This window comes from Liolophura sinensis, chromosome 6, assembly GCF_032854445.1.
Source record: "Liolophura sinensis isolate JHLJ2023 chromosome 6, CUHK_Ljap_v2, whole genome shotgun sequence".
Classification (NCBI taxonomy): domain Eukaryota; kingdom Metazoa; phylum Mollusca; class Polyplacophora; order Chitonida; family Chitonidae; genus Liolophura; species Liolophura sinensis.
This window is the reverse complement of record NC_088300.1, coordinates 66,807,705-66,833,114: the sequence shown is the minus strand read 5'-3', so window position 1 is coordinate 66,833,114 and position 25,410 is coordinate 66,807,705. Positions and strand designations below refer to the sequence as shown.

General features: G+C 36.8%; 2 protein-coding genes and 1 long non-coding RNA gene across 3 annotated transcripts in view; 1 reads left to right on the top strand and 2 right to left on the bottom strand.

The window, feature by feature from the left end:
• The window catches only part of LOC135466556 (spectrin beta chain-like), a 48,862-nt gene extending 36,149 nt beyond the window's left edge, over positions 1-12,713 (bottom strand). Inside the window, 2 exon segments of the mRNA XM_064744106.1 lie at positions 4,305-4,458; positions 12,589-12,713. Coding sequence (XP_064600176.1) covers positions 4,305-4,428 — 124 coding nt within the window. The 5' untranslated portion in view covers positions 4,429-4,458; positions 12,589-12,713.
• On the top strand, positions 286-8,513 carry LOC135466559 (uncharacterized). The gene is made up of 3 exons (XR_010444135.1): positions 286-558; positions 5,743-5,877; positions 7,896-8,513. It is a non-coding gene; the product is annotated as an uncharacterized LOC135466559 (long non-coding RNA).
• Positions 12,714-15,887: 3,174 nt separating the features above from the next.
• The window catches only part of LOC135466557 (vam6/Vps39-like protein), a 45,089-nt gene continuing 35,566 nt past the window's right edge, over positions 15,888-25,410 (bottom strand). The window contains exons 25-26 of the mRNA XM_064744107.1: positions 20,360-20,451; positions 15,888-19,804 (exon numbers count right to left, since the gene is read on the bottom strand). Of these exons, the coding sequence (XP_064600177.1) occupies positions 19,717-19,804; positions 20,360-20,451 (180 nt within the window). The 3' untranslated portion in view covers positions 15,888-19,716. The remainder of the gene's footprint in view (positions 19,805-20,359; positions 20,452-25,410) is intronic.

The window sequence follows — 25,410 nt, the reverse complement described above, 5'->3', positions numbered from 1 at the left end:
CAGTTGTTGAGAAAAGAGGGAAAACAACGAAATGTTATGTCAACATGGACAACAAACACTGTGATGCAAAGACAGGCCAAGGTTTGTTTAAACCGCTGTTTCTGCTTCTTATAAAAGAAAGGACAGCAAGGACAAGTCTAGCTATGGCCCCTGTCACAAATAATAGACTGTCCTGTGTGGAAATCGTACTTCAATTGATGCAGCCTAACCTTTCAATACTCCATACATTATATACCACATGTACATGTATAGTGTAGCTGCGGTGGTCCCAGCTAACATCAGCCTTAAAACACAGGAAATGACTATCTGGAGTCATCAGAAGAGTAATTTGCCTTGGTGTCAGCAACAGATCTGCACTGAGATTGCTATGAAAGTTAGCCTACAACAGGATCTACTTTCTCTATTCTACTCTAGGTTTAGGCAGTGTTTAGTATAACTGCCATGTAACAAAGCATACAATGTACAACAGGATGTTCCCTTGACACATGGACACCACCCTTGCCTCCGTAAAGGGAAAATTGGGGCATTAAATCTGCACTGACACTGATCAGCAAACAGGTAAGGGCAGAGTCAGGAATTTTTGAAGTTATTAATTGGCATGTTCATTATTTCTAATTCTACATGTACATGCAGCAGTGACTTTCACTGTTTCAATGCTCACATATTTTCAGATATTAATAGCCTTTGCAATCTTTTTTCTGTAGACCTCAATTAGAAGACAAAAATATCTTTAATAATGCCTCGATGTGTCTCAATTTGATACACCATAATTGATTCAGGATTTCTGATGCAGGCCTATATATGATAAGCAAGCGTGTACATGGCCAGCAGATGATACTGGAGCATGTAAGGAGTTTTTAAGACTGATGTGACATGAACATTTCCTTATTTGAAAAGGTTTATTTACACACATTTTACAATACAAGTGTGTATCATTTAGGGCTCCCAGAGCTTATTTATTTGACATTTGTTTTACGTTGCGCTCGTGCAAATTTCTCAGTGCAGCCAGGAGGAAAGCTATGACCATCTGCAGGTTGCTGGGACCCAGAGCTATTCTATGTAATATGTACATGGATGCTCAAATTTAAACGTTACCTATACACAACAATTCATATTATACAGGCTATGTGAGTAATTCTATATTTTTGGTAATTTTTTGACCTGGATTTTTGTCAGCCTATTGTGCTTTACATGTACGTGCAAAACAAGGGAAACAACTCCAGAGGCCAACTCAAGATTTAGGTTCACATCTTGCCAAAGCACTAAGTTCCTCCTGTCAATTATACTTTGGCACATTTATAGTTTCATAAAGTGTGCAATGTGTGTATCATTACAATGTTAACAAAAATACAGGCATTACGCCAGAGTGCTGGCAAACAGAAATGAAAGCATGGCACCTTCAAAAGGAGGTTAATGAGCGCTACTCCAAGAACTTGACAGTAAACATGGCCCTGCTCGACACACCTGTACATTACAACCCACTTCCAGAGCACACATGTACCTTAGGTGTACACAAGAGGAAGGGCTCATACACATGGGACAGATGGGACACAATCATCTCACTGAACATACCTCACGAACACAGTTCTTCCGCAAGCATGTATGTATTCATGACAATTTCAGATGCAGTTCAGCAGTTTCACATTAAGGTGCATGTAAAGTTAAATACTACTATGATTTGTGAAAGAACCACATGCATATAAGGGTTAAAATCAAAGAAAGAACAGGTTTTTAAAGGATGTTAGCAGTTTCGAACTTACTGCCTTTGTTTTCAGATATTTTACAATCGAAGCCAGGAGAACTTCATTGAAATGCAATTAAAATGATTTTAATGTTATTAAATAAAAGTACTTCCAAGGATTATAACAACTCGGGACAGGACGGGAGAGGAAATGATATTTATAGAAACTTACATTTATGCTACATAATGCACTTACATTACACATGCAGTAGAAAAGGCAAGCATATATATTGCATGTAAGGGAGCTCTTCGAACCACTTCTAATTTTGTGTTAAACTAATTAGTATATTATTTCTTACCCATTTTGCTAATATCTAATTTATGAAGAAATCCAGATGTCATGCACATGTATTTAGAGAAGAAATGTGTGTGCAGTACTACAACGACAAGTGCACAAGTACTGTATTAATCAAACACAGTAACAGTTAAACATATATCATAAGAATGATGTGTGATTTTTTTCCAACCAGCATAAGAGTGGGCAAGGATTGTGTTTCAACCATTGTACGTCTTAATTACGGTTTGAGTAACTTATTCATGGACAAAATTTTAGGACAGATACAGTATCTTAATAGATTGTATTGAACATGTTTATCTAGGTCTTGGATTTGAGAGGGAAAGGTCTTCCTACCCCAAGGCATACACACAGCCACAGGAGGGGTATGCTTCAAACAAACTATGTACAATGTAGCTAGAGTAAATGCACAAGAATCAATACAACTAAGCTGTTTGTAACACCACCAGTGCACATGTGGTGCAACTAAAATGTGTAAACATAGTGCAAGCACATTAATATATCCCCCAGTTTAGCCATGGTTGCAGACAGAAAGAATGCAAAGCAGGCAGCGAATGGTGACTGACTGCAGTGCATGGTGAGCCGAACCTTACTATCCACACCCATCTACCAGCAGTGGAACCTCACACACCCTGCTCCAGACCAGTCAGCTTAGGCCAATCACTGTCTCCATGGCAACAACAGCCTCCCTGTCCATCCCAAGGCAGGTATCACTGTTGAGAGAAGCCCACAACTAACATTCCACAGCCAGCTTACCCTAGACTAACAGGACTAATACATTTCCTTCCCCATTTCATGCTCCTCAGACCAAGCGAAAATCAACCAGCCACACAATACAAGGGTACAGCTTCAAATTACCAGTTTTGGAAGTCAAAACATGCCTGGCAAAACAAACAGTAACCACAAAACCAATTTCTTTTATCAGAAGCAGAGGGGTTAGACCCAGGTACATGCCAAGAAACCCTTGGCCTAAAAATCTGATTCTTTCAGTTTGAAAAGGTTCTGAGTACTTTGACAAGAACCAAATGCTTCACAAAGAATATTCCTTTCGATGCATGTTGGCCAGAATACCAGTGCACATATATGTCACCCAACTACAATAGCTAGTTTAGGGTTGAACTTGCCCTGGCCTCTAGTTAAAACACAATTAAAGGTTATGCTCTGTTTGTGGCCTATGACCCTGACCCTTGGGGAATTCCAGAGGGCCAGCCTCAGTATTTTACAGCATCCAGGCCATCCTGTTCTAACATATGACACAGACTGCTCACATTTTTGCCCTCATTCAGACAAAAATTTATCTCCACAAATAATTGTAAGCATTCTAAGCTTATAATTTACCTGCAACAAAGTATAACTCTTGCAACAGTTTTCTTTGGTTTGTTTTATTTTTCAGCTGTGAAGTGCTCAGCAAGTCGATTAGTAACAGTAAATAAATGTACATTGGTACATTATATTTCTGCAGCCATGAGTCATTACTACTAAAGGGTGTGCCTTGTTTTGTTTTTTTTCATACAATGGCTTGCACTTGCAGGCTCTGGTGCCATGATAACCAGCTTGATTGAGTCATCAAACATGGTTGTGGTTAAGCCTTAGTGGTGTGATTAGGGTAACTACAGCACACTGAGGATCACAGCCTTCATCAGCCTTACTAAGTGACAAATTCTGTGCCCCAACATCTGGCTACCATTATAGTCACTGCTCTCTGTTTAACACAGCAAATTTGTACACACAGCCCATATCACTCCACAAAAAAGTCAACTTCTGTTCAGGGTTCACTAAATATCAGTGGTTTGATCAGCTTTAGAGTTTTACAGGATAATTACCGTATTACTTAAGCGTGGCGTTTTTGCCCTTCGTCCCCAACATACCACCTATTAACAATTAATCATGACCACAGATTCAAAACACTTGCAACCTTTGCCTAAGTTACTTAACTCTGCATTAAAGCATTTTGTCCCAAAAAGTAAACTGCAACTGTAACCATATGATTATGTGGGCCACCTTACAGCCTGTTGTGTTATGCCTTAGAAGTGCTTCAACCAAATAAAAAAAAAAAACTGGTATTGGCGTCGCTAGAATATTTCTTGTATTTGATAAAATGGGTTCAAACTTTGATCTTGCATGCTGCCTAAAGTTCGTAATTTTTCTGATCACACCAGCCAGATTAAAAACACCACACATGTGGATACAACACAGGGACAGAAAACCTCGTCACATATTTGTGATGTGGGTATAACAATGAAGCAACTGATTTTTCGAAAGTCCTACCTGCAAGTGCCTTGATCCTCGACCTTTCAAACAAGCGGGCTGAGCTATTTCCCCCATCAAAATCATCTGCCTCCTGGCCGGTCTCCCACCGGACTCCCTGGTGGAACTGTTCTATCTCCGTCATGACTGGTTACTGTGGGATCCACAGCGATCCCTGAAACAATAGTAATATTCCACAATAATTTCATAGCATAAAGTCTCTTTCATTTTCACTTTAATCTCACATTTACAAGCACAAAATGTGAGTTTTAAATTAACATTTAACAAATACCTGAATGAACACGAAGGGGCTGATGGGGTTATTCCCAAATTTCTAAATAGTGCGCTTTTTACATGTCCCTGCACCCTAATACATGTAAACAACAACTTCACTTTAACTGGAAGAAGTGGCTTGCTGATCATGGATAATGACATAATGTTGTTCATACTTGTACATCTGTACGTAACTTCACAATGTCAGTACATTATACACTGTGTGACAATTGTCAATGGATTACAATGAGCAAGCAAACCAACTGCGATGAAAAGACAAGAACCATAATCATGAAAATCTTCTAATACCTTCATCCGGTCTAGAGAAAATGTATGAGCATACTGTTTTTTTACCTTAACTTTGGTGTGTTAAAATGTACTTTTAGAAACACGCACAAGTAAAAGACTTATAATAATGACTTTTGATGCCAATGTTTGAATTTAAAAAATTAGTCAAACTTCACAAAAAAAAAAAAAAAATCTTCAGTAGCCCTATAAGATGAGTGAAACAATTAGAATCAAGCAAAACACTCAACTTAAGGTGAAATACAGTGTGTACATGTGTACATTGTATTCCACCTGCTGAAATTTAGCATTTTTCAAGTTTACAACTTTACAGAGAATACAATAAGCATTCTGATCCACAAATCCAGTAAAAAAATTGGAATATACGTACATGTACTATACTGAGTATAAAACAATAGCTGGTCAAAATATCTTTTAACTTTGATTAGTTAAAACCTTTATTCATCTTAAACACACCACGTTCTAACCTGTTACAAAAGTCATTATCCTGTCATACAACCATGAATTCATCAAAGAACAGTTTTTACACTAACTATTAATTACATGACCCCTTCTGCCTCATAAATCTTAGCCATCAATGGTGGCACATATAGTTTTTCAAGTGAGGCAGATGCAAACATATAAATACACTCATCACAAACTAGTACCAAATAAGATCATCTGATAACGCACATAGAACGCATAAATGCAATGAGCAAACATGATTTAATTCACTCGTACTTTAGTAACAGTACCTTGAAATTCTAAGTTTAACAATCCAACAGTATATCACTCTGTGTCAGCTAATTCAGTACTTGATGTACACGTCAGAACTACAGGTACCACAGTATATGTGTATGTATAAGAAACAAGCTTCATGCATGCACACATCTGTTTCTAGGTAATCCTTGGTTCACAGCTGGGCATGGAAGACCAGTAGAGAAAACAATAGCTCTGCAATGCAGTGACAGGATGTCCAGTTAGCAGGGGGTGTACACTGGAGCTAATTCAGTGATGTCAACTTGGACCTATGTGTGTATGTATACATGTGTATATATTGATCCCAAGGTAAAAGCTAAGCTCAATAATTTGTGGTGCTGAAGGCCAACTGACAGAGAAGCAAGATACTGTAAATTGCATATACGCACGGAATAGGATCATTATCAAACATATAGATGTGCTAAAACATTGTTTATTACCATAGACTTAGTGTTATGTAACTAGAAAATATGCTTTAAACATTTACTCCTGACTGTAAGCACATCTGTGATTATTAAGATTATAACAAAATTGTTTACAAAGCACTCCTATTTTCACCCCAAAAATATACATATTTACACTATCAGGGCTCAAAATGTTTAGTCACTCGCTCATTTTTAAGAGCTAAAACAGAAAATGATGACTGTCATGTAAGTATTTGCATAATACAAAAATGCATATTAATACACATAATAATGTGTAAAAAATGCAAATTTCAGACCCATAAATGATTGTTGTACTTTATCGACTTCCAGGTTATTTATAATGTTTCTAAATCTACCACATTTCACACCTTTCAATCACGTTGGACGACTTCAATGTTTGTAGAGGTCATCACACTGATTGGCTTGAACTATCAAACATTTTGACCTTGATTAAAAAATATACACAATGGCATATTCTGATTAACTGGGCTGGCCATGGTTGTGTACCTGAGATCAGGTAGGTCAGGTGTGGCCAGGCAAGTCAATGACTTCTAAGTAGGTCAACGTTAGCTGTGAGAGGAGTCTGACAAGGGGTGATTCATTATCACCAACATGATACCAACATGATAGCACCAGTCTTCATAACCAAGTGCTCCAGGTGTTCAAATAGATAAGGTTTTTCCCACCCTAATGAAAAGCTGTTTATTCCAGCTTTACCTATTACACAGGGCAACATTTCTATGGCTTAACACCAGTGTACATGCAAAACTACCATGCAGGCAAGGGTATTTAATTCAAACATGATTTGGATTTGTTTAACACAGCGTCACATTTTTACATCATGTTTCACCCACTTGTGCTGTAAGTAAACATTAAGTAAACATGGATTTAATACAGAGGGCCACTGCATTTACCACTGTTAAAAGAGGAAAAACATGAGATGGTAATGTACCCAGTAGTTACACGTACACTCTGTATAATTATTCCCCTTTTCTATGGCAAAAAAAGTTGTCCCACTAATCTGACAAAATAGATAATATGAATAACGTAAAATTATTTTGTAACAAAGTCCACAAGGACTACAATTATACATAACATGTAGGACAACCAGCAAGATAAGATGCCATGAAGTGTAGGGTTCTGTTCCACATAACGTGTGTATGAACTGTTGGTACTACATATATATGTACATTGACAATGCCTGTGAATCTCCGTTAAGTTTCTGCTACACAGTGTATAGAACCATGTTCACAGAGAATTGTTTGATGTTTTATTGGAAAGGACATGCATTAACCAAAATGTAAACATTTAAAGGTCAGTATACACAACTATATGGCAATCTCATACGTTTTATAAGGAAAGACCAGAGGGCAAAGAGCACCAGAGACAAACCCTCTTGAGTGTCTGGACAACTCAACATCTGGAATTTCTCCACAGGCAACAAAGAAAAGATTCCGAGGCATTCCCATTAGCACTATAAATCAATGTTCAAGAAAGTTAAACTATACCAAATTTGATGGAATATTTTTCTAAATGCATGTACACATAATCAGTGATCCTCTTATTCACTACCCAAACATGTACATGTGTTTACATACTGTACATTTATATACATGTATATGCAATTTGAACCAGCACACTTAAGTACAATTTGTAATCTTCTATTATTTTGATGTCATGTACTGTGATATTCAATGGAATATCAAATCTGACTTCTACCCCAGTGAATGTCAGGTTGAGTATCTTGATCGTTTTTAAATTTCAATTTCTTCTCCCAAAATCACCACACATGTAATAGCATAACCACCATTTCAGTCTAAAAACAGTATAATATTATACCCACTACAAAAGAGAATTTCTCATTTTACAGAGGGCAGAACCAATCATCTCCAGCAGAGAGGAGGGAGCTAATTCCCATTACACCAAATGTCAGCCCTATCCAGTTTCACCATACTGCCCAGAAGGTGTACATTTGACCCAAGGGTACCAAGTCTGACATCTTGACCAGACTCTGGCCAAGCAGAACAGCTGCCCATTGTGAGAGACAGAGAACAGTTGTACACACAGGCTACATGTGCATGTGTGGAAAAGATCCTCTATGTTATTGTAACCTAGTGCCTATGAAGAAGCCAGCTGGTTACTTTGCAAGCACATTTATATAATATGCTTCAAATTTAGATTGTTAGACATAAATGTTTTTATGCAAACTGCGCAAAGTGTGCTTCTCCTCATACATTTCAAATAATTGTAAATGTTTAACCTTTTTAACCACTACAGCACTTTTTTTCACTGGAATTAAGACATTCAAATATTTTGAAAATGATGTTACAAATAATTTGTTTGCATCATTAAAGATGCCAGCTGCGTAAAGCTGTACTAATTATTTCTCTACAACTCATTCTCTCAGAATGTTTCAAACTATTGGTTGCAGATGTTGTAAAGGTTGAAGAATTAGGGTATGTTGGCTTTTTGTTTGCTTTACTGTTGGTATTTATAAATTAAAATATTTATAAAAGAAATTTTAGTCAATGCCTAAATTGTAAGTCGTCATTGCACACTGCTATCTTAAGTTATATACCTATACTAGCGTTGCATTCCAAACCAGGTTTACAATCAAAACCATAACACATTACACAAACCCCACACTAGCTGTATACTTCAATATTTTATATGTGATCAAACCAGATCGAGCAATAGTACAGTAAATGATACTATAAAATACATGTATATGTAAATGTACTTACATACTTACTTGTATTTAACATGTATTGACTTGCGCAATGGCGTAACTTGGAACATTGTAAACTTGCCATTACAGCACAGCTTTACACGGACTCATGATACTGCTTCAAATGAAGTGTTATAATAAGTTACATGAATGTAAATCCCAGGTCACCTTACAAATGAAATAAAATTGTTAACCCATGAACATGAACAACTGAACAGTAGTTCCAAATACATGTACAACAAACTGTAAACATTGCTCTAAATTACATAGTCACCCAAAGACCTACGTGTAGATAAACAAGTCGGGCATGTATGGAAATAATAGGATGTTCGAAAGACTAAGAAAAACATTGTTTGCAGACATGCAGTGGTAAGAGACCTTTGTGAGGATGGGTACTCCAGGTCACATGGAAAGATCAGGAGCTACATGTATACAGGGAATCCGGTCCATGTACATGCACTTTTCCAAGAATTAATGCTTTCATATTATGCGAGCAACTCAAAACAGACTGATAAGCAGGACAACATGTAAATGCTGCATACTCATGTACTTTTGTAGCCTCATTTCCTTCCTAAAAATCAATTTAAGGATATTGTATGTAGAGGTTTCTGCAAAGCTCTGAACTACCTTAAAACCTACAGCCTGAGCAGACAACTGGTGAAGGGGCAGGTCACTAGAACATTTTATGGGCTGGCAAGTACACAGTTTCAATGCATACCGAGTGCCTACCCAGATTCAGCATGCAGAATGGCATGGCTATAAAAGCTTTTTATTCCCATTCACACTCACACACCAATACCAGACTAGCTTGACAAGTTGCTTTATAATACAAATCTCCAATACCCAGTGGACCTGCAAAGAATTACATGCCCCAAGAGAAAGTAACAGATATTAAATACATGTAATTTTAGCAATAAAAGGTGACACAAAAACAAATGAAAAATATATGAAAAATTGTAGAACTTCAAACAAAACTATGCATACAACAGAACATGTTCCACAGACTACAAAATTCTGTCACAACCAACAAGAAAATCTTTTGCACCAAATTTGAGTTCTGCAACCTGAACTTGGAAGTCTTACACATACTTTGAGGTGCAAACAAATTTATGGGAAGCAAAAATGCAATTGCTTCACTTATCACTTTCTGGTTCTTTATCACTTGCTTAGCTACTAACTCAGAACAATCAGAGAAGATCTGAAGTCTCTTAGTCTCAGGCATACATGTATCTTAAAATGATCTGCACATAGCACGGTATTATTGTGATGTCATCTTAATCGGTTGAGGAACTTTTGAGATGAATATATAAATTAGCATGTGATTATTCTGGTACTAACTCCTCAAAGGGTTAGTCAAACAAATGCTAAGAGAAACAGTATCCTTAGTTCATTTGATGAAGCACTATGTGTAACAGCAAATAATCCCTGATGAAAGCACTGGTTTAAGCAACACCAGTAGCACTTGGCGAGCTCACACTCTATCTGTTCACTCCTCTTCCTAACTATCTGCATGGCGTTATTGCCAGGGCAACCCACAGCAACATGTGGGCTACACATCAGGTGATAAGCACACTCCATATGGGATACTAGGTAGAAGTTAGACATGACTCCAGCCAGCTTGTGCAAACTGAAAGGATTACACATCATATTTATGTCAATTGGAGACTTCTGTATAAGCCCAATCCACGTTTCAGAAGTCTCGCAAGTCCAGGCAGATATCAGCGACATGATTTTATGCTAAGTGCTAAATGTATTCAATCTAGCAACTACCACAAAATAACATCTTTTATCTACCTTAGTCTGCAAGGGCCCCCTCCCCACCACCTTTCTCACCGATATCCGTGCGAACTAGCAAGACTCCTGAAATCTCAGTTGGGCTTATTCCTTAACCTGAAGCCCTATATTAAAAATATATCAAAAGTATATTAACATTGTACACAGACTAATTGTTAAAACCATGAACATATCATCTGAACTAACATGTGTGCAGATAATGGCCAACATAGTCTTCATCTACCACACAAGTCTATTTACATGGCAATCTGAATGTTTGTTATGTACAGATATGTAGAACTATATTATGCAGTTAACATCAAACCTCTACAATCTCTGCACAGATAACTAAGAGCCATGTGAAAAAAAGGCAGGGTTCATAAACGAAACTGAAAATAAAGATGAGATTGAGACTGTCAAGATTAACAGAACAAGGCAGTAATCGACACATTTCGAGGTAAGGTGAAATGTTCTACCAATTTATGCTGAGACAAAAGTCTATTTAACACAAAAAGAGGGATTCAAACTTAACAATCCGACATATAGTAGCCATATTTAATTATTTTTCATCATAACATGGGACTCTATATCAGAGCAATGCTGGACTGCATGGCATGTTAATGAGTTAGTTATTATAATATAGAACAAATCCTAACGAGAATAGGCTGTACCCTGGCTAGAACGATCTGCCATATTATATACTTAATTAGGTACTGGAGTAAGGCATTTTTCAACAATGCATACCAATACAACCACAATGTCACGTACATGTACATGGATCTCCACACATATACTTGAACTTCTACTCAAATTAAAAATGCCAAATTCAAAGCATGAATATTTGTATTCCTGGTCATTACAAAAGTAATTTCATTTCTTTAACTAGTTTATGCTGTGTGTCTTACTATTTCACAATATGATAAGAATATTTTGTCCAGAGATCAAGAAGTAAATTAACAGGGCCTATGACAGATACAAATTCTTGTGAGTTCCATGTGGGGGCGCTCTCGCATATACTGGAGTTGGGGTTAGAAAGCTCCATTCGCCCAACACTCACGCACAAAGGCCGTGTACCGCCAGGGTCCTAACCCCAACTTCTTGTAAATATGCAAGCGCCACCATAGGGAACTCCCAAGAACTTGTATCTCTCATAGGTCCTACAAAAGTTCTAATTTTAAGAAAACCCACTAAACAAATTTCATCTCGTTCTGCAACTCAGTATTCCTGGTACAAGTACATAGAATTATGTCTTATACAAATCTACATAATACATAAATACGACTGTTCAAATAACTAAAAACTGTATGTCAGTTTATCCATAATAACTTGGCAAATTTATGTGTTTGCCTGATTTCTAACACGCTTCAATATTAAAAAACAGTCAGTGGTTTGTAACAAAGATGACACAAAACACATGCACAAGATACATCGATTATTGACTGACAAATCAGGCAATATTGCTGTTAATGGTTGACGATTAGATTTATGCAAGTGGCAGATGTGCCCTGTAGATGATAGGCCTACCCCTACTATCCTGGGGATCTTCTGATTTTACCTCGGCAGCGTAGGTATATCTTAAATTTAGGTCAAGCCGACACAGCTTAAACTATACTCTTACAGTGTCTCAGAGCAAGCCGATTCTGTACAATATGTAAATCCTGTTCATAGATCTTGAGTGCACGTGGCAACATCGTTTAATATTTCTACCTGGCTTGAACCAAAATGCATGAACATCATGATCCCTCCCCCCCATTGGGACCCTCGTCAGACTGATCATACAGGACACATGATCTTTACTCACACTTACGACGTACGCGTTATTACACTTCACCAGGACATCCAAACACGGCACACGGCAATTTAAATGACATGAACGCAGACAGCAGATGGTCCTAAATACAATGCTTTCCGCCTATGATTCACCTATGCATTGCAATGTAACCCCGCCATCTTGAATATTTCCAATGAAGCCGGCCCACTGACTCCGGATTCCATCAACGGTGTTTGCAATAATCTATAATAAACTTTCACCTGGAACTGGTGCAAAATGACAGACACATACCGGTATGTTTCCTCAATATGTAGTCACGGGAGGTCCAGCTTCCTAAACCCTCAACGTATAAAAATCCACCCAGGCTTGTTTATGAGGGCAAGCGACTGAAGATTACAAGGCCCCGACGCAAACCTAACAACTGCCCACCATTGACTTCTCTATACACAAGTAGATCCACCAATTAGGGCAGTCATCCCGGACGTATTAAATCTTGACTTCATCTGTCGCTTACTAACATCATAAGTCTATAATATAATTTTGCTTTCTAACCGTACGTTCATTTCCAATATCATTGATACAAACATGAAATACATTTTTTACCGGCGCGTATGAATATGCCGCCAGGTGCGGTGATGTCATAGCATTATGGGCTAGAGTATGGGTCATGAATATTTATGACTTCAAGTGTCGGATGCAGAACTACACGCGCAATTCATTAATGAAATTGCAGGTGCACATCAGTCTGACGTCCATACAAAGATGGCATGCTATAATGCTACTTTGTAAAATTTTCTTTTTGAAAAAAATATTTCACTTCTTGGAGCAAATTTTGTCGCCGAAGACTAAATGTTCTAAGACATATGTAGACCGTTTAAGTACAAAACCAAACCAAAAACTAACTCCTGTATTAAATGTTACAAACATAAATAGTTACAAACATTTAATGGGGTCAGTTAAAATGTTAAATTATTTGGCATACGAAAATCTAGATCTGAAAAAACTGGTCAGTGAATACTATTGTTTCCTTTTTTTATTGTTAGCAAAAGTTTGTTTTCGACTCAATTACATGGCTAAGATTGTGGTTAAAGTGTACCTGTAGTTTTATTAATGAATGTGTAGGTAGATAGAACATTGAGTGTGCAAAAGCAAAAACATAACTAGTATTGCCAAATTGTGTCCAGCTTTTCTTCATTGCGAAATTGCAAAGACTTCTTTTTTGATAACCCACCACATAGGTGAACGACACTGCTGTTTCTATTTGTTGTGTATAATTATGGTAAAAACTTACTCTTCAGATCTATCTTCAGCTTAATATGTTAACACAATATTACAAGTATCTCTAAGGATTACATGTGCATAAGATTGATTGAGGAGTTAAAATTTAAACATTTGTTAGTTTGCAGGCCTGTATGATTAATCTCAATAACTTTACCTTCAAGCTGACATATAGGCACTTAATGTTGCTCTTTACTGAACTCGAATTTTATACTCCACATGATGATAAATCAAGAATAATCAACTTCGATGGCAGTCCTCAGCTTTCAGGGAGAAAGAAACTTAGGCCAGGAGGAAACCATCACATCTTAAGTGTATGCCTGACAAACTTCCTGACTTAGAGCTGCAGTCAAAGTGAGATGGGCTGCATTAACACCTTGCTGAGAATTAATGTAAGCTGAATTAAGTCTCTTCAATATGAATATATGCTATGTGTGTGTACATCATCAGTAAAACTACAATGACATAGCCAGGAAGAGCTGTAAATGTTCAAGCAACCCCCCCCCCCTCCCCCCTTCCACTTCCATACTTATGGGGCACAGTGATGACAGCCCGAGGAAGGAAGCAGTTAAGTGCCTATTACATCGTGCCCATTGACAAAAACTACAGCAGTTCTACAGTAGTAAGCAACGCAAGGCAGACTGAATGACAATGAATTTATTTGCGAGAATGTAGGCCACAAGAATTAACCAATTTCACAAATCGTTTCATGATTTTACCTTGATTTTCCTGAAATAACATCCAGCTAGTTTAAGTAACAGTAACCCCCAGGGCAGCAGAAATAGAAAAAAAATCAAGTTAAACAAGGAATGGTTCATCATGATCTTAGCACTGACTAAGGCACAGAATTGCAAGAAAAAAATAATAACAGGATAATAATTATTAAAACAGAAAAATGAGAGCAGTTAATCTTTACAAATGATACACTATAATGACTAAACTTTCAAGACAGCAAATTATTTTCAGTAATATTCCTAAAAACTAGATTTATGACATTTGGTGATAGCAAAAATTATAAAACAGTATTGGTACGGTACTTAATATACATTTCCTTGGAATTTTTTGACATCATTTACATAACAACCTTATAATCATTTCCAATGCACAAACAGATATGACCTTTTTTTTTACTCACTTTTTTGGTTAAAGAAATATCTTTGATACACAAAAACATGGCGTGCACAGTATATACGTGCTTTTTATACAAAACAATTCAAATACTCCAAGCATTTATCTTTTTAATTTTTTTTTTGGCTTGGTTCTTTCAGAGTGAACTAAAAAAAAAATTTTTCACAATGATAATCACCGCACTTAAGAAAACCTCCTGACAATAATTTATACACTTACTTTATTTGGTTGTTGTTCAACGCCACACTCAAGGATTTTTTCACTTGTACCCTGGCGTTCAGTTTTATTGGCAAGTTACTGATGAACTTTACCATTTGTGACAAAGAGATGTGCACACTGTATTGGTGGAATACAAGCGGCCTTCAATGGGCATTAGACTGCACAAACAGTCATATGAGCGTCATCAACAACAAGCAATTCACAGTCTGGGTTTGAACCCACACCGCATGCAGCAAGTGAAAGGCAAGGGCACCTAAACCTCTGACACACTGACTAGTAAAGAGAAAGAATTTTTTTTTAGGCATACACATTCACCTATTTATTTTGTCAGAACTATCTTTGCAGTGTTGTTTTTCAGTTCGCATCAACTGACTGCTATATATTCAACCAATCATAATTAATAATTACAAGAAACCATGTGTATGTTTTGATACGATACAAAGACAGCCAACATGGCTGTGGACTTCTAATAGAATATGTCAATGCAATGCAATAATCATTATTCATATATACAGACAAATAAATTGTTCCTATACACAAATAATTAGTGACTTCCTTAAGCATTATTTGTAACATCCAATGCAAAATCAAGAAAACAATGTGACTTATTATTTTGCAAATGTCTTTAAAGACTCTTAGCATACATTTATGTACATTTAAACCACTGGTTGCAAGCTAAGTGTATGCCAATGTATGCACATTTAAACCACTGGTTGCAAGCTAAGTGTATACCAGCATCTACATCATCTCTATAAAGATACAACTTTAAATGCGAGTCTGCAAAATGATAATATAGATTTAAGTGCGTTGACATTTAAGCAACATAATAGCATCTGTCAACCTTATATGATGGCTGTTTTATATGCACATGGGACAGTTTCACAAGTATATATATATATATATATATATATATATATATATATATATATATATATATATATATACAATCAATTGATATGCTACACAGAGGAAAAAATTAATTATTGTACACAGGTCATCTAAGTAGCAGTTCCTGTCAACACAACCGCTGGCACATACACATATACTGTACATCCATTCCAGTTCAGTGCACCATATAAACACTGACTGTGCATATTCTTAGCAGCACTGGTTAGCACTTGGACAACAGAGGCACAGAGGCAATTAAATACACCCCACTCCCATTAGTAAGAGAATGGCCAAACAGTAAATTATGTACCATAGTTCCTCTAATTCTCAGATGAGATATTTTTCATAATTCTAATGCCATATGCATTTCATGATCTTTCATAGGACATGAAATACCCTAACTCTTTAAAGAGCTACTTGGTGTCAAAACATCTGTGTCTTAAAAGCAAGGTGAATTGATAAAGACTGGGATAGTCAGAATTGCTTTCCTAAATTGTGAAAATATTGCAGTGAATTAAAACCGATAAAGTACGTTTCGTCAGAGTATACGGAAACAAAATATTTCTGTCCCTTCCACTTTGCTTGGTGTGACGTCACTCACAAACACATGGCGTCATCAATCGCTGACGTATATCCACAAATGACGCTGCCCTTTCAAATGCTCTTGACGTCATCCCAGCATAAATGCCTTACTCAACATCACATCTGCCTGATTCGATGTCATACAGGGAATATTATCACGTCACATCAGGGAAATTTTACCGACAAAGCCGAAGATTTTGTTTTTCAAGGAATCTTCAATTATATGGGTTAAATAGTGTTATTCATCAAAATCCTATTGAAACATGGTGTTAGGCCTACTCTGTAGGATTTCTTTCATACCTTTTCAACTGCCTCTGCAACCAATGTTTTGATACATTCTGAGAGAACTGTGGGGTTGTAGAGAGACACTTCGCACAGTCTTATGAATCTTGCATCTTTAATGACACAAACAAATTATTTTTAGCTTTATTTTCATTGCATGCCTAAATTCCACTATAAAAGTTGTGGAAAAGATTGAATATTTACAGTATTCTTACATAAGTAGGGTGAGTAAATTATGTTTATTTGAGAATATCAGAAACGATCAGTATATTGTTGCTAAATTTATTTATGTATTTTATTTCATTGGTGTTTACGCTGTTCTCAAAAATATTTCATTTATACAGCGGCAGCCCTGTGGCTAAAGGATCCAAAAATTCAGCAACAATAAGCTGAGTTGACTCCACTACACCAATAATATACGAATTTACTACAATATATTGCCAACCCCAGGCCATATAATATAATGAATCTTCTTAATAACTCAAAAGTGACTCAAACAATAAGTGATTCAATAAATTATTCATTTAATTGACATTTTTTATGTCACCTTAAAAGATATTTCGCTAAAACATCGTCTTTCAGATTCAGACCAGGATTCAAACTAACTAGTACCACATATGGTTCAGAGGTCTACATGAAGAACCTGTTAGATCTCATAGCCAGCAAGGTTTCACTGTACATAAGCAAACATGCAAAAGTTAAAACCATTCCTTCTCAATTCCATTGCCATAGGCCTATTGTAATGAATATAGTCCAGCCTAAAAAGAGGCCAGGCACCAAGCCAGAATATATTGGAAACATGCACTGTTATAAGTACACATACATGTGTATACATGTAAAAGGTCTTTGATAACCAGAAACAGTCATATCAGCTGACTAAATGAATGTATTTTTCAAATATTCACAGTTTTGCAGTGATATCATAGCCAATCATCAGCACACTCATTGGTCACCTGACATCTTCCTGTAAAAGATCTTTGCTAACCTGAAACAGTCATATCACAGACTAAAATGAATGTACTTTTCACATATTCACAGTTTTGCAGTGATATCATAGCCAATCATCATTACACTCTTTGGTCATGTGACTAATGAGGTGGAGCTGAAAACAAGCGAATTTAACCCTAGGCCTTGACTATTTTAGCATAAAAAATAAAATAATAGCTTTTGGGCAAGAAATTCTTTCTGGAAAAGTAATCAGAATGTGTCTAGCCTTCAACCATGATAGTTTCAGTAGCATGTAATACTTTGATCTTTATAATCTGCAAAAAACAGCATCTGGCTCATTTAGCCCCATTTTTTACATTTTTTACGTATTTTACATAGTGTTCAAAACTATGAGTACAGTCCTATACAAAAATGACAGTGTTTTTATAGTCAGAACAATAAAAACATAACCATACTGAGTAGGTCTATGAATGATACTTTGATAACATCTTCATCTTTGTTTTGTTTTTGTTTCGTGTTTTTTGGACAGCTCCTAAAATTTTGCCCCCAAAAGCCCATAAATGTTGTAAATTATTGTTTTGGTGCTAAAACTTGCCTTTTTTCCAGTATGATATCATTCAACCTTCCAAACAAAGCTCAAAATACCTTTCCAAGATCAACGCCACTCTCAAAATCAGACAAAATGAGTAACAGTAATGGGGGAAATTTGAGGTCATTTTCATCACATGCTTACCACAAACACTAAGATCTCATTCACAGGCTCAATCATTATGACAGTGCATAACATGTTCTTTACCTCATTTTGTTCCTTAATATTCCTTTTTTTTTTTGCTATGATTGGTTAATGCCTTTGGCGATTCTGTATAACTGCAATGCTCAAAAAGTAGGTATAATACATATCGTCCAGTGGAGTAAGGCTCTCACATAGATAAACTAAGGTATGCTGTTCTCACTCACGACCCAATTTCTATCTGAACCCCTTAGCAGGCAGAACAGGCGAGAGTGACAGAAATTTGATACTTAACATTTTCACACTGCATTCATCATATTCAACACAGTGACAGTCAGGACACAAAACAATGGTGTGTCTGTGAATAAAAAATCTGGATCACCCCAAAACTGAGAGAAACTAATTTTGTTTGATGAGGCTTAATAGACTGGTCAGTTCACATAGCAAGCGGTCAAGTGGTCAACAGAGAACACCACACGCTGACCAATCAACCACAAAACAAGACCAGACTTGGAAGAACTGAAATGCCATAGGCCACTACTCGTCATCCCTCTAAAAAGATTTTGAGATATGTTTGACAAATTCATAGATGATTCTCCATATCATATATAACTTCTTCAGTGGTGTTGTGACAGCGAAGCTGAGCAGATGTTTATGGGTTTATAAAACGACAGGCTGTATTCATTTGTGGCTGGAGAGTATTCAGGCCATATTCAGTTGATTTCTTGTTTCTTGTCACTTGTAACCTATGAAGCAATCACAATTATATGTACACAAATGCCTTTTAACAATGATACACACTGTGTGCTTTATCTGAAATCCGCTTTCATAATACATGTATACAAGCATCTTGTATCCTTTTGACAATGTGAAAGCTAGACTGGCATAACCAGTTGTGAAAATTGTGTACATTTTTCATGTTTTGTGGAACTTCCAGCCTTTATGAGCATTTTAGTCTCGAAAATATTTCTGTAAAAAAGCTACATATATGTTGGCCCAAAAAAAACACACCAACGAACCTCACAAAGTGTGTAAAGGACAAGAAATACAAAATTAACTGATAATGGTCTAACAGAGAACGCATAAGCCTGTGGCCAATCCTACATGTTCCTATATCCTATATGTAGTAGTCATAGGTAGCCAATCTCGGACTCCTGCCATCAAAGGTCATCCAATGTCAGCTCACTTAGGTTCCTACACCCCCAATCAATACTGGCCGTCACGAACTGTGTGAACAGCCTCGGACTGTCGCCATTTTTTCACTCAGGTCAGACTAGCTGCCTGTGTGGAGCAATTGATGAAGTATCGACACCAGATGTGATAGGCGATTAAGGGCTGGTGAACTCTTTCAACTCCAAATAATGTTAAAATTTGTCTGGCAGGTAATTCTTGCTTGGGTCAAATCTACAGCCATAGTGTACAATGACGCCATCCGGGTAGCGGGCAAAGGCACTGGGTGGAAAAAATAAATCGACAATATAGAGACAAAATCAGTATTAGCTAAATACAATCAAGCATACGGAGAATGAAATATAAAATGAAACAGAAATTTCACAAACCCTTTAATAGCTTAAGAGGCAGATATTATAACGGAACAAAAGAACATCAGCTTACTCCACTGCTTCTGATCAGCCAAAGTAAATTATGTAAAATAATATTGGCCTTTACGAATGTGTACAGATGAAATGCTATTAACAAGTTGTTAATACACAAAATCATAAAATCACTTCAGACAAAATAGTCACTTTTATAATTCAAATAGACAAAAAGAATGCAGTTTTGCAATGGAGAAAAAAGTACCGGAATCAAGAAACTTCATGCGGATAAACTGAAAAATTAGCACAAACTGATTACGTCATCACTTTTGTGTTACAATCAAAAGACAGCAAAGAACATTACCTTTATTTCTTTTTCTATCTTTCATCTAAGAGTAATTTCATTTCAAAAGAATATAATGAATTCCTTAAAACAAAGCACTCTGTCTGTCTGAGTGGTTGATTAGCATACCTGCTGCCGATTCGTTTCCTGCACACCTTGCAGTTTTTCTCCTCGGTGATGACACATTTCACCTTCTGGTAGTGAATCCTTTGTTCATGAACCTGCAACGAGACATAATCAATATCTAAGTCTGCTGTCTATCTCATCCAGGATAAGCATGGATGACAGGCCCTCAAACCCATATCTACATGTGTAATTATCAGCCTGTCATATCCAACAGACAATCAAACAGTCCTGATCAGTTAATTATTATGCAATGTGCAACACACTGGTTTACAGGAACACACCAAAAGATCATTGATACTGTACATCACCTAAAGATTAGCATTCTTGAAGTGACAAATTTTGCTTCACTCTCATTGATTGATACATCTTACAGGGACACTTGAGTTTTTTTTTTTAAATTTTGATTCATTTCTTCTCAGAAAAACATAAAATATTGGCACCAAAAGTATCATTTTAAGACCTTTATGTGGTTCTGAAAGTGTGTTTTTATGAGCCAAACTTTAACTGATGTACATGCAGTCATCTTACAGACACATGCCTAGAGAAGATCTAGTTAGTCATATTGGAGCAATGCTGCAATCCTGTTTATTCATTTGATTAATGTTTAATGCCCGACAGTTCAAGAATTTTTCACTAAGGTGATCGCTGTCTGGTATATGCGTGGAGGAAATCAAAGTGCCCAGGGAAAACCACAGCCCTTAGCCAGTACTAACTGACCAACTCCCAGACCCCAAGTTACAGATGAAAATGGCATGCACTAGAGCCACTGTATGACCCCACTGGTGTTGCAATACTTAACCATGCTAATATCTCTTCAAACTGGATGAGAAACTATTGTTTTGTTCGGGTAATGAGGTCTAAAACAAATCCTCAAAAGTTACCAAAAAGAGTATTTCTATTTCTATATTTCTATATAACAAAATTAAATTCAGCTTTCAGCCTCTACCATTACTTTCAGCAACAATACAAAGGCATCTTAAATTGATCAAAGACAAAAGATTAAAAATGAAAACATAGCTGTAGGAAATTTTCTGATATGTCATTTTTGTATCAACTCTAACAAATTCAAGATCTTATCAGTAACAACTTTTAACTGAAACAGAAAGAATTTTGCATGGTACTGTTGGCATAAACTTGACCTTATCTGGCTATCAATTCAGCAAACACTGAGAACTTAGAGGCAAAAATACTGGGAGCCCAAGTTCTGCCAACTCGTCAGACATATACCACTCAGACAGCAAATAATGGAGAGTGGCAACTTGTTATGGACATATCCTTGCAGCAAGAATAGAAATTCAATTCAAATCGTTTTGACATCACCAGATAAGCCACAGCACTCTGGTTATTATATCGTCCAAATCCGGTGAGGAATCGGTAGCACAACCCAAAACTGACAGCTTTGCAGTTACATTTAGTTGTACACTTAATTGTCTTTTCCTTGAATGAGATTCCACGGAATGAATGACAGTCAAACATCTGGGTGGTATATAACCTTCTGGGATTGGGAGGGGGGGGGGGGGGGATGCAGACTGCATAATAAATAGTGAAATCTTTGTTCAGTTCAGTGATTTACACTTTTTTTATATAAGCAATGTATTTTATTCAAATAAAATATAAAGGATTGATGTACCGGCAAAGCCTAAACAAAAGCATCTTTTAATCCTTGAAATACCACATCATCTTCCATGAAACAAAAGTAATCAGAATGCTAAGATAAACCGCTTTAGGACAAAAATTTTAATTTTTTCAAATTTTAGCCAGACTGTAATTTTCTGCACATTTAGTAAATGGATGCTTAATTCATCTATAATCTATATAAATTTATATTATTCACCTCTACACAATTTTGTTTTATAACATGCACATATCCTTTCATATAATGACCATTAATACATTTGACACAGGATTTTAAACCCTACATAAGTTGGACAATAAAGGTGAGTTGGATATAACACAGTAGATCACATAGCTGCTGTGATTTAATCTGGGATCAGGACCCATCCCAAGTTTTGGTGTACCTGTATACTATAAAACATCACAGGTGTGAAAAAGCTGCTGATTTGCCTTGTGGATAGGATCATGCACTTTGTCAGTAGACAAACAGTCCAAGAGATTTGACTTCTGAGGCCTGTTGAGGGTGGGCCAGTAAGGATTGCGCTGTTTGTTCAGCCTCACACCTAACCTCGCAGCTAACCTCTCAGAGCATTACAGCTCTGACCAGAAACTCTGAATCTCTCTAGCTATAGTGGTGGCTGCTCAGTGGCTACAGCAAACAGCACCAGGTTATTGTAGCAGATGACAACAGTCCAGTCTGCCAGTGTGAGTCACACTTCAGCTGGTTGAGTCATACTGGTTTAGTCCCTGCTATAACATTCCTGATAGCCACCATGACAAAGATTATACATGGTCACCTTGTGCTGTGCCTGTGATCCACCAGCTAGCCTTATCTCTCTCTCTCTAGCTCAGCAAATCAGCTTGACCCTTGTACATTATGATATATAGTATGGGCTAGCTACAGCTTCCCACTGACCAATCCAACTGTTGCTAAAGGTCTGCAGGCCACTAGATGGAAACATAATTATAATATGCTTCTAAAGTGTTAGCCAAAAAGGCTTTTGGAAGACCTACAAGCCATCATTATGTAAGTGTAAAAACAAACCCTGTCTATAACTGGGGTAGCCATGCACTCATGACAAACTCTGATGTTCAGTGGTGTAGTGCAAATATTCCATCTAAAAACACACATGTTAGCTCTCATGTCAACACATTCACTAAAAAGGCTGAGGGCTGCCCCATTGATATGCTTATTGATTTTCTTTAATGAATGTATAAATAATTCCAATGACCCATTTACCCTGGACAAGGCTCATTTTAATATATACATATTCATGAACACGGCTTGGTAAATAACTCACATCGATTTACCATAGAGCCAGACAGTAAACCCAACAACAGAACTATCTCATGTAGAGATAGAAATTCCTCTGAACTCAAACAGCAAACACTGAGAGGGGAAAAAAGTCATCTTTTGTGATGAGCTGGTGATATTGGAATGGGAACTAGAAAAAAGAATAACACTAAGCCAGAGCAGGATTTCACACTTGCCCAACCATGGCATCATTAAAAGCCAAGAGTTTAACAAATATACTGTTACATGTACACCAGTGACATACAGATTTCACAAATACAACATATAGGCGAAGCTCAATTGAAGAGTGATTAAATTCACAGGTTTTCACAGCTGCCAATTTAAAACAAGATGGCAAGGTACATTCCGAAATGTTAAAATATGTAAAAGACGACCAGTCCTCAGTAATGTTGAGACCACTATATTTGTAAGTAGCAGGCTTTAACAGCAGTTATTAGCTTCTCTCATCTCTATAACTGAGAAAGTACATAACAACCACTCAGAAACTTCCACCAAGACTACAAAAGTTTTCAGTTGCATGATGTGCAAAGCAGGAATCCAGAGTATATCTATTATGTAGAATACACAAGGGGGAATGATGGGACTCAATCGATATATCTCTCCATGGTTAATAATATTAGTGTTCTCTGATCTCTGCCAGGCCATCCCTCCCCCATGGTGGAGAACTCCACTCATTACTGTCAGTCTAATTCCAATACACATACATGTACATCTACTCTGAGTTTATGGGAAGAAACATGAATATGGAACAACCTGCATTCTGAATGTATGGATACGCCAAACCTTCATTTATTTGATTGTTGTTACACATCATATTTTCAACAAACACTGGACATACAAAGGCGGTCAATTGTAAGGGTAGAGGAAACCAAAAAGCCCAGGGTAAACCATCAACCTTTGGTAAGTTACTCACAAACTTTCCCATAATAGTCAAAGACAAGTGGTTTTCAATGAACATTTGCTAACGGCCACACGAGCATGATCTAAATGATTGGACAAATCCTAAAACATTAAAATTGACTACCTTAAAAAAATATTTGAAAATATGTATTATGGTATTTAAATAATGCCATAACATATCTTTTGTTGAACTATAATTAAAGGTTTTCCTTTGCTCAAAGCTCACATAAAGCGCATACGTAATAAAATATGTAAATAAACTCTTTTCTCATCAAGCATATTAGAATGGTCCCTTCAGATATTCAGATCTAAAATTTAACTTCATCATCCAAGGCCATAAATGCTGCGAAGATAACCTATAACTGGTCACATACCAACAACATACACAGTACTAGATAAATCCCAATTACTACTAAGTAGAAACAATCTTGGTTTTCAGTGTAACCAGGGGTATAAACACAGCTTAGAAGTTACAGCAGAACAGATGTTTCTCTGTTCCGCAGACAGACATGACAGACATGCAGTCAGATGGACACTCCCACGGGGCACAGGCCTAGAGCTGACTGCTGTGGGCAACAGGCCAAGGTATAGCAACCTCCAGAGGTTTTACCTTTACCTTTACCACACAACAGATGATTGACATTACAAACTCATACAGTATAGGTCTACTGGTACTCACTATGGTTAGCCTGCGCATTCTATGAAGGTGCTCATGGCATTTTATCACTGACCAAGGTGGAAAAAGTTAGCATTTCTGATCATTTGAAAGTGTTAAATTGGCATTATAGTTGTTACAAATTAACTACAGAATCATTAATCATGATTCTGTTTAATGTCAGTGTTTCCAGGGCAGATCAAAATTAATTGACATATTAATGTTGCTTTTGGCAATTTCACAGGTTTGGTGAAAGCAAATTTATTTTTTTCTATTTGAGACAATATGGATGATAAACATCAGCTCCGACCACACTTAAATGTTGTGACTGGTTCATTATTTTTCATTCACTAAAATGGTGTTATTTCCCTTTACAATTTATAGTTGGAGAAAACACTGAGGAGAGATCTCAACCAAAATGGGAAACATTTTCTGCCTCAAGTCATTCTGTTCCAAGCTGTGTAGTTATTATTCATTACCACCTTTTTAATTAAGTTTTGTGGGAATATGATACTAATGTGTTATTCATCCACTGCCAAAGAACAGGGTTCAACTTGATACAGTAGCTTG